The sequence below is a fragment of the Urocitellus parryii genome, chromosome 7 (genome assembly GCF_045843805.1).
Source record: "Urocitellus parryii isolate mUroPar1 chromosome 7, mUroPar1.hap1, whole genome shotgun sequence".
Classification (NCBI taxonomy): Eukaryota; Metazoa; Chordata; class Mammalia; order Rodentia; family Sciuridae; genus Urocitellus; species Urocitellus parryii.
The window spans coordinates 111,764,412-111,787,362 of record NC_135537.1 but is presented as its reverse complement, the minus strand read 5'-3'; the positions used below and the strand labels follow the sequence as shown (position 1 = coordinate 111,787,362).

The window sequence follows — 22,951 nt, the reverse complement described above, 5'->3', positions numbered from 1 at the left end:
GCAATTCCAATCCCAGACATACACCCAAGAGCAACTACAGTTTCAGCCACACAAAAACTAGTGCACAATGTTCACAGCACTATTCAGAGGGAATGGCCAAAGATGGACACTCAAGCACCCTTCAGCTGATAGGTGGGTAAACAAAATGTGGCATATCTACACAATTCAGTATCAAGTCATAAAAGGGAATGAAGCATTGATACAGCATTACACTAAATGAAAAGGCCAGACAAAAAATGTGACATGATTCCATTTATACAAAATGTCCACAAAGGGGAATGACAAGAGGTTAGTGACTGCCTAGGGAGAAACGGGGTGCTGAAGAGTGCTGAGTTCCCTTATGGAGTGATGACCACAACGCTGAGCATACCTAAAACCATGTTACCCATATAACTGGAGGCACTGTCCAGTGTGTGGATTGCATCTCAATAAGTGATGTGGCCAAAAAAAAAAAAAAAAAACCCAGAAGGTGGTCACCTGTTCTAGTGTCAACGTCATTAAGTCAAAGGAAAATTTCTAGATTAAAGAACTAAGAGACCTGAAAACTAAATGCTGCTGTGGAAACCTGGATGTGCTCCCCACCCCTTTTCCTATAAAGGACATTACTAAGACAAGTGACAATAACCATGATGAAATAAAAGTTTGAATACCAGCTTATTGTATTTCACCAACGTGAACTTCGTGATCTTGGTGATGACCTGCCTTTCTGAAACACACAGGTACTCAGCAAAGGCACCATACCTGCAGTTTACTCAAGAGGACCAGGGAAAAAACATATGCATATAAAAACAGAACTGGTTAAAATGCTAGTATTGGGGAATTCTGGGTAGAGGGCATTATGGGTAATCTTTGCTTACTTTTACAAGTTTTCTGTAAGTATGATATTATATCAAAATTAAAAGTTTCACGGTGTATGTTTACGTATGCATAGAGGAAATGAGGACAGTTCTTTTACCCTGCTGGTTGTGCAGAATATGCTTCAATTAATATAGCTGAAAATATATTCTGATTTTTAAAAAGCACTCCATAGCATTTGTCTTAAAGTTGAAAAATTCTGTATTGCCCACAGATGAAAATTACTGACTGTTATGAGAAACTCTAGGGCTTAAGAGTCCACAAAACTTAAACAGGTACAAAGTTGGGCGGGGGCACCTAGTTCAACAGTAGAGCACTTGCTTAGCATGCTCTAGACCCTTGTTCCATGCCCAGCGCTGGAAAAACAAAACAAAACAAAACAAAAAAACAAGTAAGTATTTGATGAAAAGCAGCAGAAAAGTTGAAGCTCACTAGACGATTTCCAGAACATACTATGTCCATTTGCATTTCCAGTAAAGTGGGCAATGGAAGAACCAGAGTGGGAAGAAAAAGTAAGGAGAAACTACAAGAGAGAGAGAGAGAGGCAGGGAGGGGTGGGAGTGGAAGGAGAGCTCAGGAGTTGGATGGGGGTGGGAGGCAGGAGAGGGGGAAAGGCCAATGTGAGCAGGACAACAGACCCAAATACACACATGCTGACAGAGAATAGACGGAATTCATTCTGGGAGAAAAGGAAAGCTGTTCTTAATTAATACTATAAATTGTAGCCCTGAATACACAAGAGCTTATTCTCTGGCATATAATTCAAATAAAATAAATAAAACAGTATCTCGTGTCCTTCAGGCACTTAGTTATAAATACACAGAAAAAAAGCAGGCAGTGTGTTCCATTACTGACTCCATATGTTCTCAACAATGAGGAAAGGAGTTAATAAACGACTCATAAATAACGCTCATGAGTCATTCTGCCAGGGAACTTTAAAAAGATGTTCATAAAAAATATTTTATCCCACTATTATCAACTACTCCAAATTTATAACTGATCATGTATTGAAGAAACAAGGCTAAACAACGGCGCCTAAAGCCAGGAGAGTGCTGCTCCAAAACCTCTTCACTGCTGGGAGAAGAGCAGTCCCTGGTGTCCTCTGCAGTGGTGGAGACTTCCCCAGGCTGGGCTGGTCCCAGTGGTCACTGGCCACACGTGGGTGGCACAGACCTGAGGCAGGCTGCTTTGAGGAGCTGAAATTCTACCAACAGAAATCTAGATTGAATCGTCGCCTGTGGCTAGGTAGCTCATGGCAGCACTCGCTCTGGCCACCCAGGAAACCAGTGCACATCTGGAACACAACTCTGCCAACTAGGCTAGAAAAGAAGTCCACTCACATGAGGCCATGAGAGAACAAGCCAATGCCCTTCTCCTGTCCAAGATTCTACTCTAGCATCCATGAAGTATCTCCCCACACACCGAAAAAATAGGGGCTGGATAAGTGAATGACTGTAAGAATGCAGTGTCAGCAGTGCTTCTTCAACAGTGGCTTGGTTTAAGGTGCTCTGTGATACCTCACAAGCACTGTCACCATGGGTCCTCACATGCACTAGTGAAGACACTGCTATTTTCAAGGCCAGAGGGACTAAGGTACAAGGATATCCAGCTAAATTTCTGCCCCAGAGTCTCAGATCTTGGGTCCAGAATGGCAGACAGGTGGCCTGCTTTTGAACTTCCTTTTCCCTATTAACACAGAGGTCAATCCAAATAATGGGAGGATGCTACCCAAGTGGCCCCAGACCTTCCAGGTACCCCAACAACACTCATCCCCCTAAACTCTCCCCACAAACTCCCACGGTATGAATGCAATCACCTGAGAAGCTAACCCTGCACCGCACACTGTTAGAGAAACTGGGGGCATCATGGTGAAAAACGGAGTCCTCACTTCACGGTTCTTTCATTCCAGCTGGGGAGACAGATGCAGTAACTGAAAATTGTGCTTTCCTATCCTGACAGATACTATAAAGAAGAAGGACATGGGAATGATAAGAGGTAGGTGGGACAGCTCTGCAGTAGTGTTGCAGGTGACATCGGAATTGGCAGCATTAATCCTAAACCACACAGCACAGGCATCAGTGAGAGCTGGAGGGGGCTGCGGGGGGGGGAGACAAGGACCCAGAGAGAAATGATGAGGGATTATGAGGTTGGAAGGCAGCACACGAGGGACACAGTGGCAGGAGATGAGGCCAGATACCCAGGGGAGGAAGATGATGTGATACATCGTAAATCCCCCAGTCTGGATTCAGGTCTGCTTGCAAAAGAAAGCCCCTGGGAGTTAACAGAGCCACGTGAAGACTGCTCACACCAGTTTACTGAGAACCTGCAGGGACTCTGCTTAGCCATGATGGTGTGACTCACTTCAGACTTGTATGAATCTGGCTGGGGCTTTACAGTCTCTTGATGTTATCCCAGGACATCTCAAATTATCATAGAAGTAAGGGGCTAAAACATCATAGGCACACAAAGGCACACAAAAGAAATTTCTCAGCTCTCTTAATCTTAGATCAATTTAAAGAAAAATCTGTCATTTTTATCCTAATTAAGAAATACCAGACCAGAACTTCAAAACCACCCAGAAATTCAGGTCTCTTTAAAGGAATAAACTGGTCTGGATTCATTCTTTTAGACGTGAGCTCTGGCGTTCACAGCATCACTGACTGAGACCTGTCCTTTCCCCCTCGGGTCTTCCTGGTGCTCTTGGTGAAAGTCATCTCTTGTTGAAAACAAAAGACAAATAGAAGCATATATGGTGAACTTACTTCTGGACTCTGTTCTGTTTCACTGATCTGTGCGTCTCCTTGTCCCAGCACCATGCTGTTTTCATCACTGTCATTTTGTACAATATTTGAAACCAGAAAGTGTGATCCCACAACTTTGTTTTTCTTTGCCAGGATCATCCTAGCAACTTGGGATTTTCCGTGGCTCCATGTAAGTTTTAGAATTGATTTTACGATTGCTGTGAAAAACTGTCATTGGTAGTTTGATAGGAATTGCATCAAATCTATTATTACACACACATAAAAATCCACTCAAAAGAGGTTAAAGGCTTAAACACCAGACCTGAAACCATAAAACTTCCAGGAGAATAAATGGGGAAAAGCGTCATGATGCTGACCTTGGCTAAGACTTTCCAGGTATCACACCTAAGATTCTGTTAATGAAAGCAAAGATAAGCAAAGAGGGCTACATCCAGCTCCAAAGCTCCTGCGGCTTGCAAACAATCCACAACCGAAAAGGCTGAGTGGGCTGGGAAATCGAGAACACTGGGACTTGTGAAGATTCGTACAACTCAGCAGCAGAAAACCAAAGGGCCCAGTTAAAACGTGGGCAAGAGTCAGAATAACAATCTTCTAAGGAAAGAACACAGATGGCCAACAAGTCCATGTAAGGTACCAGGGTCACCAATCTCCAGGCAAATGCCAAGCCAAGCCACTGAGGTGCCAGGGCACACTTGTTAGGATGGTCAGCAGCGAGACAGGAACTAAGGCGTGCTGGAGGGACAGGTGGGAGGGAAGGGAGCCGCGTACCACCAAGGGCAGTGCAGGATGCGGCAGCCCCATGGGAGACTGGGGAGGCTCCTCTGTAAGACTAAAGAGGGATGTGCCACAGGATCCTGTAAGGCTGCCTATGGATAGGCAGTCAAGGAAGGGAAATCAGCACCTGGGAGAGACGCCTGTGTCTCTGATCACTCCATCACCACTCATGATAGCCATCCTGAAAAAAAAAAAAAATAGGTGCCCTTTGGCAGATGAATGGAAAAAGAAATTGTAGTAAACATGAATGATGGAGTACTATTCGGTCTATAAAAAGGAACACCACCAATGGCCAAGGCATGGATGAACCTACAGGACCCTCTGTGGAGGACAATAAGCCAGACGCAGAAAAGCAAGTGTTGCATGATCTGAGCCATAGGTAGAAGCTAAACACGAAAAACGGCCAAACACACAGCAATAGGGCACAGCCCCAGGGTTACCAGAGGTGGGAAGGAAATCTGGAGAAGGAGGTCAAAGAGTGAAAACTCAGTCACACACAATGATCAAGATCAGAGACCCGGTGGGCCTCCTAAGAACTGTGGTTAGTGACGCCATGTTACAATGGATTTGCTAAGAGGGAGGTGAGGTGCTCCTCTACATGCACACTCTGTAGCAATCATGGCAGGGGAGGGACAGCAATCTGCTTGGCTTCCCTGACTCCTCTCTACTTACGTGTACCAGATCCACGTTTCACATTATAAATATGTCTGGTAAAAGGGGAAGAAATAACGTCCCATCTTTGGTCAGAATTATACATGTAAAAAAGTCTTCCCCATCAATTATATATTCAACTTTTACCGTAATGGGGATTTAAACCTGTAACAGCATCAGGAAGGTCGAAGTTTGATATTCACTTCTCTAGAGAAAATGTTTTATTTCTAAAAATTTTGCTCTAAGCTGTTAGGAAAGTCCCTACCTTAAATGGTATCAGAAGAGAACAGAATTTTCAAATCTGTTAAATTTGAGGAAGTCCATGGCAGTCACTGAGCAGCAGCAGCAATACACAACACTACATCCCAGGCACCAAGCAGAGCGATGGTTAAGTACCTTGTGTGAGGTCACTCGGCTAGGAAGTGGTACAGCAGGGTGACACCCCCATGCATTCCGGCTCCCAAATCCATGCTCTTAACCACAATGTGAGTGATATTTTAAAATGGGCTCTGAGTTTACGTGTCCTTCAGATATGGTGCTGACACCCACCTCCCTCTTTTTCCCCAGTAACTAGAGGGTCAAAATCTGGAATATGACAGAAAAACTATTAGAAGACGATGCCGAGATAAACAGAAATAGTTTCCCAAACTCTGCCCTGGCACCCACACCGTTGTTAATGTGCCAGGCCGACCTGGATCTGCTCACCCTTGGCAGCATGGCACGTGGCAGAGACAGGTTGTATTTCAGCCTGTTTCAAACGCTGACTGCCTCACACACGTGATTTGCAGAATCCAAGTGTCCACATTGAAGCAGTTACTGCACAGTCTGCACCTTCAGGGTTACGGCAGCCAGCCTGAAAGGATGTCGAAACCACTGCAAATCGACCCACAACGGTCCCCGAGACGAGCAGACACCTGTGCTCTGCACACTTCCTCGCTCTCCCAGACAAGGCCCTCTGCCTGCAGGGCACACAGCTGGCGTGTCTGGAAGTTCTGTCATTAACAAACACCATCTCTATTAATGTGGATACTGCATAACTGAGAATTAGCCCCACTCTAGGAAGAACTAACTGCTCCTTACCAGTCAACATTTCCAGGCAATTCCATGTGTTCTAGGGATCATCCCACTACAGTCTCTAGGAGGCTGGAGAAGTTCTGGACTCAAACCAGCCATTCTGTCTCAGAACCAGAATGCAAGCTCTTTGAGGACAGGGACCTTTGGTCGTTTCATGTTAGCTGCACAGCCAGCACCTAGAAGGTTCCAACCACCAGGTCTGCATGCAGTAAGACCATCTGGTCACCTGGGGAACAGGTGCCGTGTTGGGTGTGCCCTGACAAAGCCAGTCTCAGTGGAAGTTCATAGAAGCGCAGAATCCAATTAAAGCTGTTTCTCCTTCCACCTGTTAACACCTTCCATCACAGGAGCTGTATGAAGAAGTCTCATTCTTTACTCTGCCTGCAAATCAGCTGTGCAATACAACCCCAAGCATCCTGCTAAAAACAGCTCCTCATGCCACTGAAAGGAAACTTTTTAATACTTAAGAACTACTTTTCCAGGCCAGGTTTGTACCTCAGTGGTAGAGCACTTGCCTAGCACATCTGAAGAGCTGGGTTCGATCCTCAGCACCATATAAACAATAAATAAAGGCATTGTGTCCATCTACAACTAAAAAAATATATATATATTTTAAAAAAAGAACTACTCTTTCTTAGCACAAAATAATGTGATTCATTTTTTCATTTTATTGTGACTTACTATAATTCAGAAAGTTTCTAATTTTGCAGCATTTCTAAGAATTCTAATCAGAAACAGTCCTCTACAGGCATCCAATTAAAGATAGTTTTGGTTTCCTAACCTAAATTTTTTTTAATTCAGTCCTGTGTATCCAATCTTCATATATAAAAAGTCTATTAAGACAAATAAGATGTCATACAGTTTCCACAATAAAAAAGTTCTATGAAAGGGTACGGACAGAGAAACACTTTGATAATACTTCATGCTGTTGAGTATAAAATCAAATTACTACATGAAATGTTAATGATATATAATTGTGGAAACATTTTACAATATGCTAAGTTAAAATAAAAAGCACACTGTGGGAATTAATGTATTTTGTGTATTTCCTAAATATCAGGAAATGTTTATATGGAACAATAAAGAAACAAGTGATGGCAAGCCCTTCAATAGACCATCAATGCATGACTTCAATAGTTAAAAATCTCATGTAAAAAAACAGAATATACACATACAAAACAATTCGAGGTTGCAATTAAGCAAATGGTGCAAAGGTTAAAATGTTCACAGGGATAAACAGTCATAATAATTGTGTATAGAAACATGAATTTCTTTACACTCATTTTTCAAAACATGTGTTCTTCAGTTATTTCTCCCATCATAAAGGAGCCAGATAAAATAAACCCAAGGAATGCTAATGGCAATGAAATGGGAATATGAGACAGAAAAAAGGGGTGTCAGGGAGGTAGCTGTGTCTCAGCACTGCAAACTGCCTCCCCAAAACAGCACCAGGCACCTTCCCTTGTGCTAGGAATTCTATTTTCTTCTTTCTCTTTCGGTGCTGGGGCGCAAATCCAGGACCTCGAGCAAGGGCTCCACCACTGAGCTACACTCGCAGCACCCCCACACCATGTTAGAATGTCCCCTGCACCCAAACACACAGGAAGCTCTTCCTTGCACACAACGGAGTTCAGAAATACCACTATAAGGTACACAGAGAAGAGGCTTTTTCTATTCCCCAGAACGTCTGCTTTTCCAGCCATGTAATTCCTTGGGATGAAACCCAAGATGAACTGCCAGCATGTACACATTCCATCCTAAGAAAGACTATTTCCCATTTCCCCACCGCAGCAGGATTCTATTTGCAGAGTTAGTGCAACATGAAGAGACAACTAAGGAGGCCCATTTTCATTTCATTCTTTAAACCGGGAGAATCACAATGTAAATAGACAAATGGTGAAAACAAACTAGAGTCACCAAACATTCAGGCTGTTTGTTTAAAGGGAGAAGGTTTGTTCAAAGATTATTAAATTTGCTAGGGGGCCAAGGGCTTCACAGCAGAAAACAAGCCCATTACATGGAGAACCCAACATGAGACCTGTCAGGAGGGTGTCAGAAGAGGAATCCCCATTAGCAAGCTCAGTGCCAGCTGCCCATGTGAACCTTTCTAGGTACATGCGGTATTTTAATGTATTTCAAAACATTAATAGAGCCTGTGCTAAAGATGATCATTGGTCAGCTTACAGAGCACTGCCTAGAAGGCTTGGAAGGAAGTGCCACTACTGTAAACCAACACTGACCGACTACCCACTACACATGGCTTTCAGTGAACAGAGAAGGCTCCAAAAGAGAAGGGAGAAAACAGGGCAGGCTGCAGGCTCCACAGAGCCACTGCCGCCGGGGACAGCAAGCCGGCAGCAGGACAGTGCAAGGCTGAGGCGGCAGCCAGGGAGCACAGCATGCACGCCCACTGTGCCAGCACTGTGGGGACAGCTGGGAAAGAGGGGAGGAAAACGAGGAGGACTGAAAAGTGGTCCCCGCGAGGATAGTAATTAATTCCCACAGAGATTTGGACTTAAAAAGATCACACATAAACCTAAAAGCAGACTCTAAACATAAAATTCTTAACTGCATGCTGTGAGGGTAACTGACAGGTAACTGCACGCCCAGCAGGGGGGCCCAGGGGCAGGGTGGCACGCAGAGGGCAGGACATGTCCTGCTACAGCCGAGGCGTGGGGTGGGGCACTCCAGAAAGGCACCTAGCACTAGAGGTGACAGGTAAGTTCAGAAGATGGGAAATGGAAAAGATATGGAGAAAGACGGCAAGGGACAGAGACCAGGTCACTCAGGGACACAAACCCATGGCCATGTTTTAGACTGTGCTACTCTTTCTGAATGAGAAAACCCAGAAAGTTCCTGTGGCAAAATGAAAAAGTTAGACGTGACCATGTTTCCAAGGCAATAAAGGAAACAGGTCTAGGAAAACAGGAAATAGCATGTGGCTCCGATCTACTCACAGCAGAAGAGTGGCTTCTGCCACAAAGCGCCAGCTCACCCGATGATGCTCAGCCCCTTGAGGTAGTCCTGGCGAGGCTGTGCCTGGGGCACACACCCGGCAAGCACGACTTTCTTGTTCTCCTCTTGAGCTTTTCTAAAAGATAAGGAAAGAACAGTGTGAATTCTTTTGCTCACAAATACATCCTTGAAACTGCTCTTAGTACAGGTAGGTCCCCAAGAATAACAGGCTGTCCTGAACCCAGGATGGTCTTACAACTGCTGAGGAAAACAGACTTCTGCACTGTGCACCACACCACTACGAACGAGAGCAGACCCGCCTGGCAGTGGCCTGCATCCTTATCGTCTCATTACCAAACAATGATCACACAGAATTCACATGGATTTGAACCATCCTTGAAAACCACATTTTCCAGGTACACATGATGACCCTTCTAACTAGGTACCTATTTTAAATATTAATAAAAATGGGGCCTAAAACCGTACATCATCTTTCCTAGTTCTTAGATTAACATCAAAGTAAATTACATCTCAAAAGATTCAAACAGGAGAGCAGAATAACTAGAAGGTGTAACATCCCCTCTCCTGGAAATTCCCACTTCTTTCCGACACCCTCCTCCCATTTCTGCTCCCTAGAAAACCTACAGTTATTGACGGCTTATGCTTCCTGCCAGCCTGCCACCCACGTCCACACCAGCATCCACCATAACCAGATTCCTGTGGGATACAGACACACAAACGTATGCATACACACGTATCCACACTCAACATTGACACACACGCACACTTGACTATTTCAGAACGGATTTCTGTGATACACAAACCTGCATGTGAAATCCACGATCAGTCACACATTTCCCTAGCACAAACTCTAAGTATGATGTTGCTCGCAGGGATACATGTCTGGCTGTTGGATATTCCTTCACTGCACAGGGAGCTGGAGTGGACATAGCTCCTTGGTGCACACTGCACCCAGCAAACACTGCTCTGGGGCTAGAGACAGCAGGGAACCCAGCAGAGCTTTTATCTTTTCCTAGAAACTATTCATATCCTTTACGCACTTTCAAATTAAACTTTCAGATCTTCAGTTCTTCTGTGGGGATGAGAGCTTTGGGGTGTTCTGGTGCTCTTGTTTACCTTAATTTCTGTGTTTTCTGCACAAATCTGGGTCTCCTGGTGCCCCAGCACACTCTAGGTTTCTGAAACCCAAGACAAAGCTGAGGGTGTCTAAGCCCAGTTTTTGGACGTGAGACTTTATTATGAAATGGCCAATCACAACACCTCGCACACTGTGTGAACTTTTCAGGAGCACACCTTCACAACTACAAGTAAAAAAAAAAAAAACTGGGACTAACAGACTAGCTCTTTGTGATAAGAGAACCACCAAAATCTGGGAAGTACAAAGAGAAAAATTCAATAAACAGAGAGCAAAGTCCTACTTTAAGAGCACCAGTGAATGTTTCATTTCAGTAGCTTCTTAGAGTACTTTGACATAATTTTCCCATTTAGAATTCTGAGAAATCTTGTTAATAAATGTTTTTAAATATCTGACTTTGGTAGATTGCACAAAGCATGCAAGAGAATTACTGCCTGTTCTGCTACCTTTTTATTAGAATGAAGCATATCACTGCACACACACACACTTTCCTTACAGTAAATGTGAAATGCACCAGAAATGGAACATTCCTTCCATTTTCATTAACAATCTCTATGAGGATGAGGTGCTTTTCCCAGGAACTTCAGCCATGCCACCCAGAGTCACCACCAAACAGCCAAGGAGACGCTGACCACCCACAAACCCACACACAGAGCCTGCTTCCTAGAAAGTGAATGGTCGATCCCTAACTATTCAGTGTCTGAGGACACAGGACAGAAGAGGTCCGGAGCTGGTGAATTGTGGCACAGAGTGGATGAGAGATAAAGGACAAGGAACAGCACACGGCATCAGAGAAGGAGCTTTCAGTGACAGAGGGCCACACCGGTGACCAACAGGGAGGGGACGAGACTTGTGCTGCAAGAAGACAGGAACCAGCCTATGGAGACACCTGGGAGGGCGTCCATCAGCAGAGGGAGAAGGGCACAGGACAGAGGCGAAGGCAGACCAGGGACTTGCTGCCACAGGGACAGACACGAGGCAGAAAGCAGGCCCCTGGGAGCCTGGATCAGGTGGTGGGATGGTCAGGGATGACCAGGAGGTAGGAAGGACACCATCAGAAATTCCACAGGAAGGGAGCTTTGGAACAGAGATGCCCGACTTCACAGTTTATTGAAACACTATTTCAGGCTTTTGTTGAATTTGGCTTGAAAATGGAAGAGCAGACCAGAACTATAATGAAGCCAAAAATCACAGCCCAGTCATGGAGCAGTAATGCCACACTGTATATGGGACCAAGCAGGGCGGCAAAAGTTTAAATGCAAATTCTCAGAAGAGTCTTCCTTTAAACATTCTCTTCATACATCCTATTCTTTTTCTTTAGGAGGTTTGTTTGGGTTAATAAAAGCCTGAATTTTTTTTTTTATTTAGATAGGTACCCAGCGCAGACATATTTTTAAAAGCTTTTATCCTTTAAAATATGAATGTTGATAAGAACAATATCTTAAGAAAGCTTAAAACAATACAAATTACCATATCTCCCTTTATAAGGCCCCAATGCTAATTAAAATGAAAACTGAACGTACAGTTAATTTAATGTTTCATACTCTAGAAACATTTCCAAATAAAAATATGGCATACCCTTGTCATGAGCACTAATTCGAATAACAGAAGAGATAAGAAGCCTTTCCTCTTCCAAGCATCACATATAAGAAACAATTTGCAGTAAATCTTTAAATTCATGGCATCATCAAAACTACCTAATGCTGCCCGAATACCACCCCCTTATTCCACAGGTCAGGGAATTACGATGCAGAGAGATGGAGGTGGTCAGCACTGCAGCAGGACATCCTAGTTCCTTGAAGAGCACCTTTCTAAACACAGGGCCCACATGGGTTTTCACTGTGTAACCAGCAGTGGAGACACATCCCTTCATTAGAGCAGCGCAGAAATCCACAGAGCTGCGACACATGCCTTGACTTCCAGGTAGAAAGAAACGCAGTGGAACCTTTGCCAGCTCTTGCTCACAAAACAATACTCTAACAGAGCCATCAATTCATGGGCTAACAAAAAAAGGCCGATTCTCTACAGGAAGCAGGTAAGGACTGGCCACGGAGTCCTCTCTGAATTCTGGAACCAGTCAGGGGCGGAGGAGGGCTGGCATTCATGCAACTGCCTGCCACTGCCTTCTGCTCTAGAAGCTGGAGAGTTAGGCTATGAACTGCCCACAGTTGAAATAAAATCACAACAGGATTTGGTGGGTTTCTCCATCTGAAAAACTCCTCCATTTACCTACATTTATACATGTAACTGGGGTGAATGTTCAAACCCAAGAACTGGGGTTCTGTTCAAACCCAAGATCACAAGACCGAATCTCAGGATCACAAGACATGATTCTATATTTTGTGCTATGTGAGAAGATACTGAATACTAAGGGGATTCGTCTGTGTCCCAAGAAGAGCCCAAAGGTAGTCATTTCTCCATGTCTGTGACAAGGGCAGCTAAATGGGGCCTCCCACAGATGATCAAGACAGTCCTCTTAGATTCACTTTTAAAGAAATGGCTGCTGTGCCTAACAGAACAAACTGCCACACCTTGATGAAGTGGCCACATGAACCAGTGAAGAAGCTCCCCTGGGGACCATGAGTGTGGCTCGGTGGCACAGTGTGAGCTCAGCATGCACAAGGCCCTGGGATCAATCCCTGGTGCTCATGTGGGCATGCACACAGAGGACCAAGCTCCCCCTTGATTCCCAGTTCCTTTATTATGCTTACTGCCAACACCTGTAGGAACTATTGCTTATTAAAAAGTAATTCAGCATTTCTATTTTCATTCTACCACTCATTTGTGGACTTCATGCCAGATACAAGAAAAAAATGAAGATAAAGAGTCAATAAAATCAAGTTCAGTTTAGAGGAAGAAGGAAGAAATGGGCTTGGAAGCTGTTTCCCTCACATGAAGGACAAGAAAGACCCAAAGGCATTTGATTATTTGGGACTGGCTGACTTCACTTAGCATCATCTTCTCTAACTCCATCCATTTACCTGCAAATGCCATGATTTTATTCTCTTTTATTGCTGAGTAAGATTCCATTGTGTATATATACCACATTTTTTTATCCATTCATTTATTGAATGACATCTAGGTTGGTTCCACAGTTTAGCTATTGTGAATTGTGCTGCTATAAACATTGATGTGCCTGTGTCCCTGTAGTATGCTGTTTTTATATTTTTAAGTCCTGTGGATATAGACCATTTTCTCTGATATAAGGAGAATGATTCGTAGTAGGGTAGGCAGGGGGAGCATGGGAGGAATAGACAAACTCTAGACTGGGCAGAGGGGTGGGAGGGGAAGGGAGGGGCAAGGGTTAGAAATGATGGTGGAGGGGCTGGGGTTGTGGCTCACTGGTAGAGCACGCACCTAGCATGCACGAGGCCCTGGGTTCAATCCTCAGCACCACATATAAGTAAATAAGTAAAATAAAGGTATTATGTCCAACTACAACTAAAAAATAAATATTTTTAAAAAAAGAAATGATGGTGGAATGTGTTGGACATTATCCAAAGTACATGTCTGCAGACATGAATTGGTGTGAATATACTTTGTATACAGCCAGAAAACATGAAAAACTATGCTCCATGTGTAATATGAATTGTAATGCATTTTGCTGTCATATATGAATTAAATAAATAATGTTCACAATTGGGAAAAAAAAGGAAGGAAAGAAAGAAATACCCAAAGGTAGCAAGGAGGACTAAAAGTAGCCCTGGCGACAATCCACATACACCACTGTCCAGACCTCAGGGTAGCATGATTATGGACAGAGGCTTCCCTGAAGCGAAGACTCCCAGTAAGGTCAGGTCAGGTACAGTGGCGAGGGGCCGAGACCAGAGTCCTGTTCCACCGAAGCACAATCTGTCACTGCTGTTGCCCACTTGGTGTAGCAAGGGGCTGTGAAATACTTTGTTTGAAGAAAGGATTTTGTAGCTTTATTTTAAGGGAAGGAAAAATAACAAAAACACAGACTTCTGTGAAGGGGTTTAGTTGGTTCACTTTAGGAAGGCACTTCAACACGAAAGGTTTTTAAAAGCAGTTACATGCGAAAGTGACAGAGGAGAGGAAATGACTGGACCAGAGACAGGAAAGCCAGGAAGAAGTGGCAACATGTGGCTGAGAAATCATAAAATATGGACTGTGGTGCCTGCAGGCTGGTCAAGGGTGACAGACATGAAGTGGATGAGGAGCCCCCGGGGGTCAGGCAGCCTCGGGGCTCCATAGGGAACCCACTGCAGACAACAGTAATGATTCCTTTGGCTTCTGGGACGGTGCTCATCTCTGAAGCCTGCCAGGATGGACATCAGGAACCTGACCTTCCCCAGATACCCCGACAGTCCAAAATCAGGGGGAAGTCCACGTAATCCTGGGAGGATAGCAATGGTCAGATGGGCACCCACAACTTAGTGAGTGGTGAGGCTGGTGACTTGGTGCCTGGTCTCATTTAGCTCTAGGTAACCCTACAGTGTCAAGTTTCAGAACCTGCAGGATCACACCCTGGAAAAATACTGGGACACCTAGTTGCGTCACCTGGAAAGTCAGCTTGCCTCTGTGGCATGCGTTTCCATTTCTCCAAAACTGAAACCCCAGATCCTTCATAATGAAGTGTGCAGACTGTCCACCTTCTAAATGTAGCTCAACAACTGTTTTCTGAAAAGATGATGGCGGTGGGTTTCTCCGATTCAGACGTTCAGCAGTAACACGCTTGTGCAAACTAAAGGCAAACCAGCAAACAGCAGGTCATCCTTCCAGTTCTTCCCAACTCTAAGAATTATTCCCAACATATCTGCTCCCTCCCACTTGGTCCACCAAGAAATCCCACTGAGGGTACCTTGGAAACATGGGCAGGTTCCAACCATTTCCCCCAGGTCCCTGGCTGAGGCACTCATGTCCCCACCCTGCCAGCTGCCACCTTTGTGCCCTTAGAGGGCAGTCCCCAAGCAGCAGCAGAGGGGTCCCGCCAAGACAGAAGCCAGAATTCAGCACCCCACCCCTCAAGGTCTACAGCTCATTGTTTCACAAAAGTTAACGGCAGGTTCTTGCCGGGTATAATGGTGCACACCTGTTATCCCAGGCACTGAGGAGGCCGAGGCATGAGGATTACTAGTTCAAGGCTAACCTCAGCACTTTGGTGAGTCCATCAGCAACTTGGTAAGACCCTATCTCAAAACAAAAAAAATTAAAAGTACTGGGGTCAAGAGCCACTAAGTTCAATCCCTAGAAAAAAAAGAAAGAAAGAGCAAGGAACACCATGGTCCTTGAGAAGAGCAACAGGGTAACTGAGCAGGTAGGACTGCAGACTGGAGCCAGACGCCCGGGTTCCAACAGCGGCTCTGCTATTTACTTTGTAACCATAGGGGAATTACTTAACCGCTCTGAGCCTCTGTTTCTTCATCTACAATAAAAGTTCATACATTTAGAGGTTAATGTGCTAATATATGAAAAGCATTTAGAAGGAGATGGCCCTTGGGAAGTGCTTGGTCAACATTCACTGTTATTTAAGAGAATTGTGGAGATCAAGTGCTAACAGGGAAAGTTGGACAGAGAAAGGAGAAAGGAGCTAATTATAGCACAGGACTCACACTGTCTTACTGTTATACAGAAGGTATCAAAAAGGTGGACACAGAATCAACTATGACAGGAAATACTCCAAATTGTGAATAACTATTTCCACCATAAGGAATTAAGAAATAAAGATGACACCTCAACATCATTCTTAAACAAGAGAAACTGGTCCTGGCAGCTGTGAAGGGATCCATCCCACAGCCCCTCCACGGGCATCATCCCAAGACCAAGACCAGTCTATGAAGGCCAAGGAGTAGCACGCCTCCCGTCCACCTTGCTAGTGAGCTACACAGACCTGAGCCTCCAACACCCAGTGTTGGGCAAGAAGCTTGCCCAACTGAATAGATTTGACCCGAATGGTCCACATTTTGTGCAATATCCTTTAGAAATAATGAGGCTTCCACTTCCCTTCCTCAGAGGCAGAGTCCTCCTTACCCAAAACTTCCTGGTGAACCAGTGGAAACCCTTCTTTTATTCAACTCCACCTCCCAACGAGCTTCCACTGATTTATCAAATACCTTCATCCCCTGCACTCAGCTGCATCCCAATTCATCATTAGTCAAAAAGGAAAAAAAATGTCAGTATTCTACAGGAAATGTCTGCAAACCCGAAGAGCTTCCATCCCCCTCAGGGACGGCACAGCGAGCCCCAGGGCGATCACCTCAGATAATCCCTGTACATAGGAAATCTCCCCTCCGTAAGAGGCACCCGACCTCTCTAGTCTTATCATTTCATTTAATGAAGACGAAGCTGAGAATCACAAAGATTAACTAGGCGGCCAGAGGCCTCAGTGAAGACAAGGTCAGCCTGGAGTCCGCCATTTTGGCCCTCTGCTTCGACATAGTGATGCCCTCAACCAAGGGTTGCCCAAGCCACGGGGCTCTAAGGCCCCATAAGAGCTCATCTCAGTAGGCCAGGTGTATGTTCTTCTCCTCAATGTGCCAACTTCTAATCTATGTCACCATTCCTGACTCTCTATGTCACCATTCCTGACTACTATGCAATGAATCCATGGAAATTTCTAGAGTAAACAATGAAAATCAACAACTGCATTTGCAAATTCATAACCCAATATTTATTTGTTGGTTATAGTATATGTGATATACGTAGAGGCCTACCAGCTACCAAGGGAATTTGTGCTTGGAGGAACACATGAAGTTGAGAAGACAAGACCCCTCCCCCCAAAAAATTAAAGTATCAAAATCCAGATATACAAATGAATACTTTCAAGACCAAGCCTAATCTGATTTTTAAAAAATAAAACTTTCCCATGACCCCTATTCACCCCAATTTAGTTACTTTTCCACAGTGCAAGCCCTCAGCAAGCCCAGGCCCCTGTTCCTGGGTCTAACTGCCACATTTACTGAATTCATCGTCTAACTCGCACATCTCATTCTACAGTAATTACCATGATCGCCAAAAATGACTAAAGTCACCAAGGCAGCGACTCCTTCCAGCTTCTGGGCTGGGACCATGTTCTTTTCTGATCTGACAATAAGACTGACTGACTGTTGGACACTGCAGAATCAGAGCAGTGGACGACTAATACATTTATTCTTCTGCAAACAGACAGGCAAACTCGGAACAGGTTATAGGAACACTGTTCTCACTATGAAAAGGAAAGCTGGGTCTGTGTGTTAATGCTTATTTTCAAAGCAAATATGAGCCTGTATACGTTCAGCTATTCTCAGTTTATATTTTAAAATAATACATATTCAAGATCCTCCCAGACCAGCACATTGTACAGGTACTTTTCTTTTTACCTTTGCATGGCAATGTATGGAATGAATGATAATTTATATGTAACTAGCTGTCTGTTGATGTAGACAAAGAAAGACTCCTATTAGTTACTTTAACAACAACAACAACAAAAAAAAAACTTTGGAATAACCATACGTGCATAAACCTCTATACAATTTCCTAGAATTGCTGTGCAAATTGATCCAATTAAAAAAAAAAAAAAGAATGTCTAAAGTTAAATGAAGGCATCAGTCTACCTTATTTTAGGGGGAAAATTTATAGTTCTGGCTCCTTGAATTAAAAGGCTAAAGCTTGTAAGGTAATTCTAATGTTTTCTAGAAGGAAAAGGTACACTTGGGCTTTGTTCTGGCTCCCCCTACCTGAATACTACATGAGTTGGAGGACTATCAAACACCGGTCCAGGTTGTGGTGGAAGACCCAGCCAAATTTAGAACTTAAAATGTGTTTAAAACCCATAGAAATTATGAGCAAAACTTTCAGTTTTTCACATCCTTCTTCAAAGTCACTTTTCCAAAGAGGTACTAATGTAAAAGCTGATCTCTTGGGAGAAAGGTGTAAGTGAAAAGCCCTTTGTTATTTAAAGTGCTTTAGAAAGTAGCAAGGCAAGCCTCTCCCCGAAGTCACCTCTCCTTGGAAAGGCCAGCATCTGCAGGTATGGTCTCCTTGGCTCCTTCACCTAACCATGAAACCCATCACCTACTGGACAGAAGCAAAGAGACCAACCCCCCTTCAGCAAGCCACCACTGCTGCAGGATCAAGAGGTGTCACTGAGGACCATATATATTTTAGGACACTTTTTAAAACTCATTTTTAACATGCTCTTGGTTAACTAGCTAATTCAGAAAGTACTGGTGTTATGGGGAAATCATTTAAAAGGTTCTGCACTGATTCAGAACACTCATCCTTTTGAGGGAGGGGGGCATGATACAGGGGATTAAACTCAGGGGCACTCAGCCATGAGCCACATCCACAGCCCTATTTTGTACTTTAGAGACAACCTCTCAGTTGCTTAGCGCCTTGACACTGCTGAGGCTGGCTTTGAACCTGCAATCCTCCTGCCTCAGCCTCTGGAGCCACTAGGATTATAAGCATGCGTCACCACCCCTGGCTCACTGGCCCTTTCTGTAGAGTTCTCTCCCCTACCTGACCATAAGCTCCTTAAGGGCAAGGCCTAGACTTGCAGGACTCAAGAGTACATTTTCCAGAAATATTTGCAATTTAACAAATGAAAGAAAAGCTGATGACCAGAAAATAAAACTAGAATTATTAACTCAAGTTGTGATTAACAAAGGTGCTCTGTCTCTCAAGGAAAGATCATAGAAAGAAACAGACATTATTACTGTATGTGTACATAGGACTACATGACCAATATGATTCTGCAACAAGTACACTCAGAAAAGTGAGCAATTATATCCCATCTGTGTATGATATATCAAAGTGCATAAATGCATCTACGGTCATGTATAACAATTAAAACAAAAATTTTTTTAAAAAGGGTCACCCTTAAAGAGGAATCCATTGTTTTTATCATTTGAAATAGAGAGGATCCAATGAAAGACAGTTTATTTGGTTAGGGTCAACCTCATTTATCTACATTTGAATCTTACAGCAAATCCTTCAACTTCATTTTCACAGACAGTTTATAATTACTGTAGAACTGTTGAGAATTTATTTTCTTGATGTTTAAACACCACCCCACCCCAACCCCCTCCTTTCTGCCCCTTCCATTTTCCCTTCCCTAACAACACAAGAAAACTATTTCCATTTTGTCATCCCAAGAGTAATACAATTACAGGTTATGACTAGTCTGTCCTCAGATCAGAAAATCATTTGTCACAGCTAAGTAACTTAATGCAAATTTTTATAACTGCAGAGAAGGAAAAGGGTTCGTTTAACAGCAGTAGTGTCACCATGCACCCCTGTCCCAGAGAGCATAGCAATTTTAGTTAAAGAAACGCTGCCCACCACTGTGTGAAAATGTCCCTTGTCCACATGAATGGACACACAGCTTGTCTGTTGGCAATGCCAGGCAAAGGACCAATGCAGACACCAGTTCAAAGCACCAACTGAAGTAACCAAGACGGCTGCACTCACCACTCGGCAGCCTGACACAGGCCACACTGCCCACCAGGTTCAGTAGGACCGGTGTCTCCACCACAGAAGGAACTGAGCTCAGCGACCATTCAGAAAAGGTGTCAGCCTCGGCCCCGGCAGCTCTGGAAGACAAACACCGGAGAGAAGGCCTCTTCTGGGTTCCATTTCCTACCTCCCTGGGCAGTGGCCACAGTAAGAAGCCCACCCACATCCACATGCAGCAAGCAGGACGTTTTTACCTGGTCAGTAACAGTTACCGAGTGATCCCTGTGGGAAAGGCATGATATTTAGGATCAAAAATCACACATGCTCTAGGACACCAGGTCACACCTCTGGAATCCCAGGGACTTGAGAGGCTGAGGCGGGGTGGTGCCAAGTTCAAGAACAGCCTAGGCAATCTAATGAGACCCTGTGTAAAAATAAAAAATAAGAACAACCAGGGATGCTGCTCAGTGAAAGAGTGTCCCGGGGCTTGATCTCTAGCACCACGAGCACCACATGAAGAACAAAATGTATGCTAAGGATAAGATTAAAGAGCTGGTTTAAAGACACAGTCCTATTAATTATCCAAGCAAACAAAGCATGTCATTCTTGGGATGATGCTTTTTTAATTATTAGGGCTAGCTGACATCTGTGGTTGATTTAAAAATGCCATTTGTCTCTGGAGATTTTTCTCTGAATTCTACTGACATTAATCTTTACATGTCCTTTAAATAACTGCATTTCCTACTAGTGAACAGAAGTGGCGCCACGTACAGGCACATCACACACACGTGCACACACAAGACCTAGGGAGAGAGAAAGAATGGACATTATTGCTGAACACTGATTAATCACAGAACTAGTAAGGGGCCACTTTTTTTCATTTCTACACACATAAAAAATAAACAGCCATATAAATGACATTAAAATTCTTAATTTGAAGCTAGAAATAAAAGTAATGGAGTTTTCAAAGAAATAGGGGAATTGCACTCAGAATTACCACAGGAATCACTGTGGTGGAGCAAGTTATAACTGGAACTACAGTGGCCCTGTGACCATAGCCTTACTGAAAACACACGCAAGGGTGCAGGGGACTGGCTTCTCAATCCTTCTAAAAGGTGAAGCTAAATAACATGGTCTGAACTTATAAAGGAGTGTCAGGCAAATAAACACAAGTAAATACCTGTGTCTCCCCAAAATTACAAAGACAAAAAAGGTACACAGAAGTAGGAGCCATTCTGTGACACTGATGGAAAACTAGGGGGAAGAGACTGTGAGCAGCTCAAATTACAGGGCAACTCATAAGATTTTTAAATGTGACATTTACAAAGAAAGCCACAAATCAAAGGTGAAAGGGGCTGAGCAAGCTGACACCCATGATTACAAATGGACAGGGGACTACTGGAGTCCCCTCTTCACAGCAAGCAGCTTACAGAATCAGCCAGTCGCTGAGCGCCCAAGTGCATCTCCCAACAGAGGAGTGGAAGTGCCCACACACATCCAGGGGAGCAGGAGAGCATCTCCACATGACTTAGCGCACTGCAGGACTCAAAAGCACACCTCGGGGACCATCCAATCTCCTATCCCAGGATCTTGTCATCTTTGGAGATGCAATTGGCAAAGTTTGGAAAAGCCCATGGGTCTTTAAAAGGTAAATTATAAAGGAAAAAAAAATGGAAGAAAACCTGTAGATTAGGAGAGAGTCAAGATATATGGCAGGTTTTTTTAAGCAACAATATTTAGCTTTACTGCCTCAGAACTAACATTTAGGGGGAGAAATCAAAATGAAACAAAGAATAGTTATAATAAATATCAAAGAGTGGCCACTTTTTGAGGTTGGGACAGAGCTGTGACTTTCATGGGACCTCAGAAGGGTTAGGAGTCGTGGCAATGTCTTACTTCTTGACCTGAATAGTGTTGCACGGGTGTTTGAGTTAAAATAATTCACCAGACTATACATTATTGGGGGACTTTAAATTTTTATTGCACATCATAATACAAAGTTTAAAAATGAAATACTTTCATAAAACTACTCTAAAACTAGATAACCAGAGACTTCCCACAAAACAAAAAGAGGAAGAGAAATAAGCTGTGGTACCTGCCTCCGAAGTCTTTGGAACCTTCCTATGCATCTCAGGACCCACACAGACGTGGTTTCAGCCCATGGCATATAAACAGGATGTCACAGTTCACTGGAAGAACCCTGAGGCACACTCTTGGGAGGCACAGAAACTGCACTGGGTTCTCTGACCATCCCCAAAGTGACAAGGATGGCACTGAAGAAACCAACTAACGCAGAATTGTCACGACGAGGATTTCAAGGAGCACCACAAACCAGCCTGTTTTCTACATTCGGTGGTAATTAAAACCTACACTATTGAGAAGACTGTCAAGAAAAGCAAACGCACAAAGGTTCATGGCCCACAGCTCGGGAGCTCTCCTTCCACGCTGTGTGTGCCTGGGCAAAGTCATTGGTGCTCTTTCTGAAAATAAAACAGCTTCAAAGACAAGCTGTGCGACAGTTGGAATGCCAAGTTACCCCAAAGGTGCACATAAAAGGCTCAGCCCCCTGGGGGTGCTCTAGTGGGCAGAGCTGTGGATCCTGAGGAGGAGGGGCCTGTGAGAGGACACACCCTTCTGAGTCAGAGGACACACCCTTCCCAGCTCCTGGTGGAATTGCTTTTGCTGCACCATGTTCTCCCTCCATGATGCGCTGCCAAGGCCCAAAGCAGGGGTCCAATCCATACAGACTGGAGCCTCCCAAACCAAAACTGACTCTTTGTAAGTTGACGGTCCTGGGTATTTCATTTTAGCTGCAAGTTGACGGTCCTGGGTGTTTCATTTTAGCCGTGGGAGGCTGGCTCGGCACATTTCAAGAAGGAAAAGCCCACACTGACCATCTGAAGACCTCAATTCAGATCCTGGCGCTGCCAGGAAATAACAGAAAAGCAAATCTCTTCTGTCTTAGTTTTCTCACATTTTAAATGAAAATGATTAAATAAGATGAACCATGAAGCTTGTTCCAGCACTGAAGAATCTATGATTGTGGTAGGAAACACTGGCTCCCACAGGCAATAATTGGCACCAAAATCAAATAGGATTAAGAAATACCACAGTAGCAAATGACATTATTAAATTTTTTTCTTTTCCAAATAGTAATGTTTTTTAATTAGAAAAAGGTAGAATTTATTTGAGTCCACCCCCAAAAATCTGCAATCTGTGTACAATTTCTCCACATCCAGTTGAGACAATCCTTAGTATATTTGAAAATTAGTAAACAAAAATGTAAGAACAAAAGTCATCTTAACATCTTGAGTTCTATTTTCTTCAT

At 43.9% G+C, this 22,951-nt stretch overlaps 1 protein-coding gene across 6 annotated transcripts in view; it reads left to right on the top strand.

The window, feature by feature from the left end:
• LOC144255917 (uncharacterized) overlaps positions 1–12,116 on the top strand; it is a 79,332-nt gene extending 67,216 nt beyond the window's left edge. For 2 of the 6 annotated variants that reach the window (XR_013343995.1, XR_013343996.1), the window contains 3 exons: positions 2,815–2,850; positions 3,750–3,786; positions 5,610–7,185. Coding sequence is in view for 3 of the 6 variants with exons in the window: in XM_077801022.1 (XP_077657148.1) it covers positions 11,961–12,074 (114 nt within the window). In the remaining 3 variants the exon portion in view is untranslated. Of the gene's footprint in view, positions 1–2,764; positions 2,851–3,484; positions 3,649–3,749; positions 3,787–5,609; positions 7,186–11,960 lie in introns of those variants that run through there. The other 4 variants (XR_013343994.1, XM_077801024.1, XM_077801023.1 and 1 more) reach the window with 4 other exon arrangements.
• The last annotated feature ends 10,835 nt before the right edge of the window (positions 12,117–22,951 follow it).